Source organism: Orycteropus afer, unplaced genomic scaffold, assembly GCF_000298275.1.
Source record: "Orycteropus afer afer isolate SDZICR_OR568_19922 unplaced genomic scaffold, OryAfe1.0 scaffold00263, whole genome shotgun sequence".
Classification (NCBI taxonomy): Eukaryota; Metazoa; Chordata; class Mammalia; order Tubulidentata; family Orycteropodidae; genus Orycteropus; species Orycteropus afer.
The window spans coordinates 4,907,595-4,920,146 of record NW_006921850.1 but is presented as its reverse complement, the minus strand read 5'-3'; the positions used below and the strand labels follow the sequence as shown (position 1 = coordinate 4,920,146).

The following is a 12,552-nucleotide window of genomic DNA, read 5'->3' as shown; positions in this document are numbered from 1 at the left end:
CTTAAATGGGATTTTAAAAATTATTATTATTGACTAAATTTTGTTTTATAAGTGTTGGGTTGGAATGTAAAATTTATGTTGTGTTAAGGGCTGTGGTCAAAAAGGTTACAAAAATACATGGGATATATAGATATGTATGGGTCAAGTCTAAGGTCTTTAGACCTTAGTGGTAAGAGCTTGAGGTCTTGGGGTGAGGAGGGAAGATGTTAAAAGCTGTTAAGCTCATGTAATTTTCTTACTTTGGATGAATTTGAGGATTCTGTACTCCTTGTAGGAGCTCTGGTCACGTAGTGCATAAGGCATTTGACTGCTAACCAGAAGGCTAGGGGTTTAAACCGCCAGCCACTCCTTGGAAGGCAGGTTGGGCAGTCCACTTCCATAGTGATACCGCCTCGGAAACCCAAGGAGGGGTCACTATGAGTCAGTCCAACTTGACGGCAGTGCATTGCGTATACTCCTTGTAAGGAGCTCTGGTGGCATAGTGCCTGAGGCATTTGACTGCTAACAAGAAGGCTGGCGGTTCAAACTCACCAGCCACTCCTCGGAAAGAAGATGGGGCAATCTACTTCCATAGTGATACTGCCTTGGTGGGAGCTCTGGTAGCATAGTGGCTAAGACACTTGCCTGCTAACCAGACGGCTGGCGGTTCAAACCCACCAGCCACTCCTCGGAAGGAAGGTTGGGCAATCCTACTTCCGTAGTGATACTGCCTCGGAAACCCAAGGAGGGGTCGCTATGAGTCGGGGCCGACTCGACGGCACACAACAACAACAACAACAACAACAACTGCCTTGGAAACCCAAGGAGGGGTCGGAGCGGTCACTATGAGTCGGGTCTGACTTGAGGGCACATAACAACAACAACAACATAAACATTTCCATTTCTGTGCTCTGAATTTCTATCCTTTTCTGACATAAAGTGATAAACAATTCACAGCCTGGCTCACTGGTCCAGACTACACTTTGAATAGTCTATCCTACAGTAACTAACAGCCCTAACAATTTCATTGGGAGTGGTTAAAATGAGGTCTTATCATGCTACAGTTTATGTACTTTATTCTTTAGGTCAGTGCTGCTGCTGCTTTTTTTAATTTTTATTTTTATTGTGATTTGGTTGAAAGCTTACAGAGCAAATTCATTTTCCATACAGCAGTTTATACATACTCTGCTTAATGACATTGACAGCAGTTCCTTGTAATGTGATAGCTCTCTTCCCACTTCCTCCCTGTAGCCTCCTTTTCCCTGTGTCCATCTTTGTTATGCATTCTGGCCCCTTGAAATGTCTTGGTATGCAAATACTGCCCTTCTGTTTTCCCATGCTTGATTGTTTATCTACGGATATGAATGTTCACCCCGTATGCTATCTATTGTTTGGCTGGAAGCCACGGGAATGAGTTCAATTCCAGATATGATGGGTTACTAGGGGCCCGTAGTCTCAGAGGTCTTACCAGTCTCTATCAGACCAGTAAACTGGCCTTTTTTTTTTCCCTGTGATTTTGAATTTTGTTCCACACTGTTCTCCCACTTTATCCAGGATCTCCTGTACTAATACATTTTTAAAGTGGTTGACAGTGGTAGCTGGGCACCATGTAGTTCTTCTGGTCTCATGGTCATATAGGCTGAGGTTCTCATGGTCCACTAGTACCATGGACTAATTGTTTACCTTTCTTTTTGGTTTTCTTCATTCTTCTTTTCTTTGGATGAAACATTTTCTTTGGGTGTAACATTTGTTACATCTAAATGGCCACTTGCTAGCTTTTAAGACCCCCCCGTCCCTGCTAGCTTTTAAGACCCCCGTCCCTACTTACCAAAGTAGGATGTAGAACAATGTTTCTGTGTAGTATGTTATGCCACTTGAGCTTGATGTTCCCTGCGTAGGTCAGTGCTTCTTAAACTGCCTTCAGATTACTTTGCAGACAGAGGAGAATTATTAAGTATCTCTGAAGAGGGTTAAGGAGCTCTGGTGGCATAGTGTCTAAGGCATTTGACTTCTAACCAGAAGGGTAGTGGTTCAGATCCACTGGGCAATTTGCTTCCATGAAGATTTGTTGTTGTTGTTGTTGTTGTTTGCCATCGAGTTGGCCCCACTCATAGTGGCCCCTCCTTGGGTTGCCGAGGCAGTATCACTACGGAATTAGATTGCCCAACCTTCCTTCCAAGGAGTGGCTGGTGGGTTTGAACTGCCAGCCTTCTGGTTAACAGTCAAGTACCTTAGGCACTATGCTACCAGAGCTCCTACCTTGGAAACCTGAAGGGGGCCCTTGTGAGCCAGAATCGACTCAGTGGTAGTGTGAGTTTGGTTTGTTTTTTTTGGTCTTGAGAGGGTTGGAGGTGTAGCATGAAGTTACTTCTGCTTACAGATTTTTTTTCCTCCTTAATTTTATCTTAGGCATTCATGTGGCATTTACACTTTATTCTATATTTGTTTATTATAATTTCCCACTTTCCTTCCCACCTATTTGTAAGTAAAAAGTGACTCCTGAAAAGGTAACATGTTAATTCTGTTACTTTTGTTTACCTCTGGGACCACAACTAAATATTTTTGGCAGCTTCATATGAGAAGTGTGGTTCAAAGCCTGGATTTCTCAACCTTGGCACTTTTGACATTTGGGGTTTATAATTCTTTACTGGGGAGGGGAACTGTCTTGTTCATTGTAGTCTGGCAGCATCTCTAGCCTCTGCTTACTAGATGACAGAACCCCTGCCTTCTGACTATTGTAAATGTCTGCAGATATTGCCCAGTGTCCTTGGGGGGTAAAATTGCCACTGAACGAAAACCACTACACTAAATGATGGAGATCATTGAAGGATTGTAGAAGATGGGGAAAAAGAATATAGCTTTTATACAATAAAATGTAAGATTGTAAGTATTCAGTGAATTTTGACAAATAAATACACCCATATGAATTATTCTAATCAAGATATATATTATATTAATCACCTCAGAAACATTTTTGTGTCCTTTGGCAGTCAGTCCCCTACTGCTCTTGATAACCAGTGATCTATTTTTTTTTTAATCTATATAGATTAATTTTGTTTTTAAAATACCTTTGTTGAGATTTTATTCATATACTGCACAGATTGTCAATTTGTTCATTGATTTAACACCCAAGAAGTGTCAGAAACTGGAAATAGTAGCAATCAAGAAAGCTATGGCCTATACTTTCATAATCTTAATGTATCATCTGTGTTTTCATTTCTGAAAGTACTTTTTTTTGAGTAGGTGATATAATCACTTGGTTCAAAATTCAAATGGTTACAAACTTTTTTTTCTTATTCTTGTCCCCCCTGTCACTCAGGTTCCTTTCCCATGGGCAACCTATATTAACAGTTACTTGTATATTCTTCCAGAGGTGTTTTGTACACATGTGCAAAAACATACAGCACCCATAACCTCATGATAGCTTAAGGCACACATTCTTCCTCACCTTGTTTTTTATTTACTCAAGTGTATCTTGGATTGTCCCATATCAGTACATAAAAGGGTATCCTTTTTTTTTAATACAGTTGCATAATTCTGTTATATGAATAGATCATGATTTGTTTAACCTATCCCTTTTTGATAGGCACTTATTTTCAATGTTTTGTTATTACAAACCAGAACATGATGAGTAAATTGGGACATTCAGCGCTTTTGAGCTCTTTGAAGGAAGACAGTTTATCAATTACAGTGGTAGTATGGATGTTATTACTAGTTTAGAACTTAAACACTCAAGTTCATTCATTTAACAGATGTCTTGTGTCTGCTGTGTGCTGGCCACAGGGAAAACTGGGTTAAATGCTGTGACAGTAGAAATAGGCAATGTGATTAAGAATTTAGGAGTCACCTGGATTCCAGTCCCAACTCTAAAGCTTAACTGAACCTTGGACAGTGGGATCATAAGGTTATTGGAGAATTTAATGAGGTAATACATGGCAAGTGCTTAGCATGATGCCTGGCACATCACTCAAATGTTGTTTTTCTTTACGCCCAAATCAGACTGTATTGCAGTTGTTTACTTTTCTGCCTTCATTGTAAGTTTCTTGAGGCCAAGGACTGTATTTTGTTTGCTTTTGTATCTCTAGACCTTGTACATGCTTGGTAAATATATTTTGTGATATGAATTTAAAGTTATGTAGAGTATACAATGGTAGTGCAGTGCGTGAGATACCTTTCCAAGCTAGAAAAACTGAATTTTGAAAGGTAGGTGAGATGATTAGGCAGAGGAAGAAAGATTTATTACAGGCTGAAAAATCAAGTTAGTTTAAGGTTACAAGGGTAAACAAGGACTTGTGTGTGTTGAAGAGTTTTGTTTTTCATCTTGCTGGTTCTGGGGAGATGTAAGAATTTTAAAGAGGAGAAAAGTGGTAACCATGAGAATTGTGATGATAATTATGGTAGCACTCTGGAGGGATAGTAGAGCACCAAGGTCAAGTCAGAATTGAAAAAGCCTAATGCAGCAGTTCTTGGGCTAAAAATGAAAGACTGGGGCAGTGGCAGAGGGCATGAAGTGAGGAAATGGTTATGAGATATGAGGGAAGATACGGGTGGTGAGAAGGCATTCCAGAATATCTGAGCCTTCATTCAGGCTTGAGTGAACAGGTAGATGAGTACTATTTCTTGAAACAGGAAATGTAAAAACATAAATTTCAGAGGCCTGGGGGATATGTAAGTGGACATGTCTAATAGTTACAATACTAGGAGAGTCATCTAGGATGGAAAATGACATGTTTAAGATTATTATAAATTTATTCATTTATGTTTTGAAAATTTACATTAACAAATGAATCTGCCATATTCAGCCAAAGCTCTAATGTAGTGCTATCAACAAATTTTTTGTAATGTTTTTATAAGAGCCGATATTTGTATTTTGGTGAGCAGAGTTGAATGAAATTAGAAAGGAGGGATTTGAGTGTTCAGCGCCTTCACCTTGTCCTTCAACGTTAGACTGAGGTCACCAATGTCTTGAGTAGTACTAAAATGTTTACTTACTTAAAATTTCTCCTGGTACATTTCAGGGCACTAACTGTTTCAAACTAAGGGTAATGCTAGTGTTCCTTTGCATGAACGACATTTTGTATCTTTATGTGTTCAAATTACTCATTCAGATTATAGTTAAGAGTTCTTGCTTTTTGAGGAAGATTTGGTATATGTTGTCAATCAGTTTTAAAGAATGCTATAAATATTTTGAGTAAGACCATTGTGTAAGAGGCGGCAAAATCTTCATAGTAATTTTATCTTAGTGCTTTCTATTTATACTGTTACATAAAAAAAAAAAAAAAAACAGTATCACCTCATTTGTTAACACTTAGCATTCTGGGGTGTTAGGTGATATATACAAGGAAGAATTTTTCGCGAATGTATCATAAGCATCAACATTTTAAACCATTTTCAGTCAAAAAAATTAATAGATAGTGTTCCTTTGATTATTTAATTAACCAGAAAGAAAAAAGACATTAAACAATTTCAAACACTCTATAATGTGTGTTCTTTCTTAATTATATACATTTTTTCCATGGTTGTAATTAGTGGTAAATTAGTGGTTAGTCGTTCTTAACTAGGAGCTCTGGTGGCATAGTTCCTAAGGCATTTCACTGCTAACCAGAAGGCTGGTGGCTCAAACCCACCAGCTACTCCTCCGAAGGAAGATTGGGCAATCTACTTCCTTAGTGATACAGTCTCAGACACCCAAGGAGGGGTCACTAACTCTGGTCAACTATTGGAAACAATTGCCAACCTTAACACATATGACACATGGGCTTGTCAGATTCCAGGTGGGGCCCAGAAATTTGTATTTTAAATATTCTAGGTAATTTTAATGTACAACCAGGATTGAGAACCTATGATATGTAGTATATATCGTGAGGTAATACATCAATTTTTATACAAAACCAAACCAAACTAGTTGCCATTGGTCAGTTCTGACTCATGGCAAGCACATGTCTGTCAAAGTAAAATTACATTCCGTAGGTTTTTTTTTTTTTTAGTTGTGATTTGGTTGAAAGTTTACAGAGCAAATTCATTTTCCGTGTAATAGTTCATAAACAATTTTATGTCATGACATTGGTTATAGTCCCCACATTGCAATAGTCTCCTCCCACTTTCCCCCTGTAGCTGCCTTTTCACTGTGTCCTTCTTTACCCTTTGAGCTATCTCCCTGTGCAAATACTGCCCTTCTGATCTCCCATAGTTGATTGTTCTAAGGAATGTACCTACCAAGTGTAAGTGTTCATCCTGTATGCCTGTCCTGTTTGGCTGGGAGCCATGGGAGTAAGTTCAATTCCTGGCTTGAAGGATAACAAGAGGCCATAGTCTCAAGGGTTTCACGAGTCTCTATCAGACCAATAAACCTGGTCTTTTTTTTATGATTTTGAGTTTTCCACATTTCTCTCCCACTCTATCCAGGATTTCCTACACTGATCCCTTTCTGAGTGGTTGACACTGTTAGCTGGGCACCATCTAGTTCTTCTGGTCTCAGGGTCATGTAGGCTGAGGTTCACATAGTCTACTAGTCCCTTGGATCGTTTCCATGCATCTTTGATTTCCTTCATTCTTCTTTGGTCTGGATGAGAGGACAGACTGATTGTTGCATGTTAGATGACCACTTAAGAGCTTTTAAGACCTCAGTTGCTACTCACCAAAGTAGAATGTAGAACAATATTTTTGTGTAGTATGTTATTCTAATTGAGCTCCATGTCCCCTACAACCATTGTTCTGAGCCCATGGGCACAACAGCTCACTTCCTCAAGCTGGTGGCTGAGAAGTTATTATAACTTTGCCTTGTTAGCTCTATTATATATATGCGCTTTCTTATAGCACATGTAAATACATATGTAGAAATACCATCTACCAAACATATATATATAGTCATGAATATGCTCCCTTTTGCTTAGACGTAGCTGACCATTCAACCTGTCTACCTATATATCCACCTGTAGATTAACATTAGTTGTTACTGATAATGCAGTATTGTGCATGGAAAAGTGTTTATCTTTATAGTCTGTACCTCTTGTGCACCTCTGTATGTTGTCCTTTTCCTTATTGTTACTGTGTTGATCATTCGCTTTTGGTATATTGCCTTTCTCTTTACCCAAATCAAGGAGCTCTGGTGGCATAGGGCCTAAGGCATTTGACTGCAAACCCACCAGCCACTGCTTGGAAAGAAGACTGGCAATCTACTTCTGTAGAGATACTGCCTCAGAAACCCAAAGGGGGGTCGCTATGAGTCAGAACCCACTTGATGGCAGTGAGTTTTTTTAAACTATAACAGAATAAATCCCTGTTTGTTCAAATTATCCATCTGTGTTATTTCTGTTACAGTGGCACTAGATAATCAAAACACTTCCCCTCCCCTCCCAACCCTGATAACCAAAAGAGAAAATTTCCTTCCATATGTAAACCTTTCCTTGCCTTTTTGCAATCGTGAACTAATACAATATTTGTCCTTTTGTGATTGACTTAATGCACTCAGCATTGTGTCCTCCAGGTTCATACAAGGTGTGAGTAATGAGATTGCTGGATTAAATGGTATTTCTGTTTCCAACTTAAGGAATCGCTGTACTGTTTTCAACAGTGGTTGTATCATTTTACAGTGCCTCCATCAATGTATGAGAGTCTCAGTATCTCCCCATCTTCACCAGCATTTGTTACTGTACTGTTAGTGCTGAGGTTTTGATTTGCAACTCAAGTGGCTCATGATTGTGAACATTTTTTAATGTGTGTGTCCGCCACCTGAATATCTTCTTTGGTGAACTGTTTGTTCATGTCTTCTGCCCATTTTTCAATGGGATTGTTTGTCTTTTTTGATGATGAGGTATTGGAATTTTCTATAAATTTGAGAGATAAGTCCCTTCTCAGATGTGTCTTTGCCAAATATTTTTTTCCTCAATCTGTAGGTTCTGTTTTTACTCTTTGGGAGATGTCTTGATGCCTGTAAGAATTTAATTTTTAGAAGGTCTCAGGCATCTAGTTTGTCTTCGCTGTTTGTATATTTTTCCTTTCCATAGGGTTTGTAATGGTTGTAATTTTTAAAAAGTAAATTGCCAGGCCTTTCTGCCAAGGCACCTCTTGGTGTATTCGAACTACCAACCTTTTTTGTATCTTTTATTTGAATCTTCTGAAAGTTTTGAGATAGGTTTGGGAGTTTCATTGCTTCTTAATTGAAGATAGGTATTCTAAGCATAATTGATATCTGGTGGACTCTTTGAACAAATAAGAATCTTAGCCAAGATGAACTAAGGGAACCTTCTTTCCCCTCAGGTAATTTTTTCATTTGTCATATTATTGCTTCCAGTCTCGTAAGATTGTTGTACTTTAACACCACTTTTATAAAGTGATCTGTTGCAGGAATATGAGTATTTTTCCCCATTTTTTGTAGTATGAGTGTCTAGCGTTATTGTTAAAAATACTGTTTCCTGGACTCTACAAATATGATTCTATATCCCTACTTCCCAGCTGGGTAATGTTTTGTTTGTTGGAGTTGGAGCTGACTGGATGACAACAGACAACAACAAAAGCTGGAGCCCAGATACCTGGTTTTATCAAAAGCTCCCCAGAAGTTCCTAATTCAGCTAAATTTGGGAATCACTTACCTGCATGGTTAAAGGCCAGAGGCCTTACAATTGCTGTTATCTATTATTCAAGCACTGTAATAACTCATTTATTATACTTACATGGGAAGTGCCAGACTCTTTATATTAATTATTTAATTTAAACCATATAGTAATCTCAGAAATGTTATTCCCATCTAAGGCTTAGAAAGGTTAAGTAATCTACCTAATTGTCAAGGATTTCATTCTTCTTGTAAACATTCAGTGCCTACAGAAGCATCAGTGAAGAAGTCAAACCATGGATTGGGCATCTGCTCAAAAGACCTCTTTAAAACTGTAAAAAGCAAAGATGTCACTTTGATGATTAGGTGGGGCCTGACCCAAGTTTAGCGCTCAGCTGCTAATCTAAAGGTTGGTGGTTCATACCCACCTAACCACTCCACAGGAGAAAGATCTGGCAATCTGTAAAGATTACAGCCAAGAAAACCTATGGGATAAATAGTCGTTTTAAGTCAAAAATCGAGTTAGTGGCACGGCAACGTATACATACAAAAACTGGACAGTGAAAAAGGAAGACTAGAGAAGAATTGACGCATTTAAAATGTGGTTGGTGAAGAATAGTTAATATACCACGGACTACTGAAAGCATAGGAGTTGGTGTAGTGCCTGAGGTGATTGACTACTAACCAGAAGACTGGCGGTTCAAACCCACCAGCCACTCCTCAGAAGGAAGATTGGGCAGTCTACTTCTGTAGTGATACTGCTTCGGAAACCCAAGGGGGGGTGTCCCCAAGAGTTGGATCTAACTCCATGGCAGTGAGTTTGGTTTTGTTTATTGTTCTCTAGCTTCATTGTATATAGTACTATCTTGGGTGGAGTGTTGTTTTTATAAAAAATAAAATTTAAGACGTTGGTTATGGATAAATTAGAATTTGCAGTTTTGAGGTATCAAGTTTTTTGGTTGTAGATTAAACTTACAAAAATTCAGAAATATTTATCATAATTGAATAAAAAATTGATAATATAATTTGGTTTGCTCTTTAAAAGTTCTATCTAAGGAACCTAGTTTCTGTTTTCCTATTTGTGTCAATGTAGGGAAGGTATGTTGTTGTTATGTGCTATCGAGTCGGCCCTGACTCATAGCGACCCCTCCTTGGGTTGCCGAGGCAGTATCACTATGGAAGTAGATCGCCCAACCTTCCTTCTGAGGAGTGGTAGCCTTCTGGTTAGCAGTCAAGTGCTTTAGGCACTATGCTACCAGAGCTCCTAGGGAAGGTATAGACAATTTTAAGAGAACCAGTAACAATTAGTTTATTTTTATTTATATTATTTTTATCTAAGAAGGCATACAGTGCTAATAAACCTAATATCAGTCAAACATTTTAAGAGCCATAGGAATTGATAATCTGAAAAGAAATGGTTTTAGTGTCTTTAAGAAGCTAGCATGAGAGCTATACTACATACCTAATATAACCTGAGGACAATTCTTTGAAAAAATTGCTACGATATACTCAAAATACTATCGTAAATACATACTGATATAAATTATGAGCTCACAGGTTACAGTTGTGACTGACTGAAATGAAATAAAGTCAATTGTTTTTAAATTTTGAGTAGGTTCTTGATACCTCTTATTCTGGTATTTTCACAAGATCTGAGGATTGAAAGATGTATCAAGTCATTTAGCCTAAAGATGCACACACTTTTCTAATGCCCCATGAAAAATGCATACTTGCCAAGTAGCTGTCTGATCCTCCACTTTTTAACACAAGATTATGTGGATAATTGAGCACTTGAAATATGGCTAGTCTGAATTGAGATGTAGTGTAAGGGTAAAATATGTGAGAATTTAAAAGACTTAATCTAAAAAAAAAAAACCAATTTTATACTGATTATATGTTAAAATGTTGTTGCAGTGGTTAAAGTGGTCAGCTACTAACCAGAAGGATCAAACCCACGAGCCACTCTGCAGCAGAAAGATGTGGTAGTCTGTTTCCATAAAGATTTACAGCCTTGGAAACCCTCTAGGGTTGTTATATGTCAATACAGACTCAGTGGCAATGGGTTTTTTAATGGGGTTCCTTTTGCCTGTTTTTTTTTTTTTTTTTTTTTAATTGATGCTACTAGAAAATCTAAAATTACATAGTGGTTTGTATATATTTCTAATGGACAGAGCTGCTTTTGCCTGTGTTGAAAGCTCATTCCTTATGAGAGAAGCACATTTCATCTTTGAATCTCCCCTACTCTTACTTTTTTTTCTTTTTTCATATTAGCGTGTCTATCCTTGATGTTTATATTCAGAGGTTCTCCTTTTACCCTTTGAGACCAAAAAGGGTAAGTCTAATTCCTCTTACTTAATTATTATTTAAAAGCTGGACTCAGATCTCCTGAGTCTTTTGTCACTAATCATTTCTATTCCCTTTAAATGATGTTTGTGTGGGGAGGGGGTTACATCTCACCAACCATCGTTGTTACTCCGGTATGAACTTTCTTCATTTTGCACTTACTAGAAACTAAGTATCTTGTCATCTTAAAATTGCAGATCAGAATAGATTTATCTCCTGCCATATTCTACATGGTATAACTAGTTGCCATTGAGTCTGTTCTGATCCCATGTGTGATAGAGTAGAACTGTGCTTCATAGGATTTTCAGTGACTCATTTTTTAAAAAAATTTTGTTGTGATTTGGGTAAAAGTTTACAGAGCAAATTCATTGTCCATATAGCAGTTCAGATATGCTTTGTCTATGATATTCACTGCAATTTCTTAAGTGTAACAGCTCTCTTTCAGGTAGGAATTAGGTAAGGGGAGGGTGCAGAGGTTTCCAACAGCTAAGGGAGACAAACCTGTGTGTCAGTTTGTCATCCTGTGAGGCTTGTATGTTGCTGTGAGGCTTGAGGCTGTGCCACTGGTGTTTCAGATGCCAGCAGAATTGCACATGGTGCACAGGTTTCAATGCAGCTTACAAACTAAGCCAGACAAGGAAGAAGAAGGAGGCCATCCACTTCTCAAGAATTGGCCAGGGAAAAGAAAACCTTACGAATAGCAGAGAAACATTGTCAGATACATTGCTGGGCAATTTTATGAATAGCTTGGAAACATTGTCCAACACAGTGTAGGAAGACTAGCACCTTGGATTGGAAGGCATTCAAAATAGGACTGGGAAAGAGCTGCTTCATTAGAGTAGAACCAACCTTAACGACACGGATAAAGTAAGTCTTTCAGGACCTCCATGTGCTGACGTGGCATGACTCAAAGTGAGGAGAAACAGCTGGAAACATCCATTAATAATCAGAACATGGAATGTACAAAGTATGAATCTAGGAGAATTGGCAGTTGTAAAAATTTAAATGGAACAGATAAAGATTGATATCCTAGGCATTAATGAGCTGAAATGCATGGGTTTTGGGCATTTTGAATCAGACAACCATATGATACTATTTTGGGAATGACAAATTGAAGAGGAATGGCGTGGCATTCATCATCAGAAAAGGTGTTTCAAGATCTGTCCTGAAGTACAATGCTGTCAGTGATAGGATAATATCCATGTGCCTACAAGGAAGACCAGTTAATATGACTATTACTCAAATTTATGCACCATCCACAAAGCAAAAGATGAGGAAATTGAAGATTTTTTTATCAACTTCTGCAGTCTGAAATTGACTGAACATGCAATCAAGATGTGTTGCTTATCACTGGTGATTGGAATGCAGAAGTTGGAAGCAGAGAAGAATCACCAATAGTTAGAAAATTTGGTCTTGGTGACAGAAATAATGCTGGAGATTGCATGATAGAATTTTGCAAGACCAATGACTTATTCACTGCAAATATCTTTTTTCAGCAACACAAATGATGCCTATATGTGGACTTCACCAGATGGAGTACACAGGAATCAGATTGACTGCATCTGTGGCAAGAGGCAATGGGAAAGCTCAGTCAATATCTTCAGCCAAAACCAGGCCAGGAGCTGATTGTGGAACAGACCATCAACTGCTCATATGCAAGTTCAACTTGAAGTTGAAGA

General features: G+C 38.2%; 1 protein-coding gene across 1 annotated transcript in view; it reads left to right on the top strand.

Annotated features, from left to right (window-relative positions):
• The first annotated feature begins 4,126 nt into the window (after positions 1-4,126).
• Positions 4,127-12,552, top strand: part of SEPTIN7 (septin 7) — a 121,775-nt gene continuing 113,349 nt past the window's right edge. Inside the window, exons 1-2 of the mRNA XM_042782213.1 lie at positions 4,127-4,182; positions 10,802-10,862. Coding sequence (XP_042638147.1) covers positions 4,127-4,182; positions 10,802-10,862 — 117 coding nt within the window. The remainder of the gene's footprint in view (positions 4,183-10,801; positions 10,863-12,552) is intronic.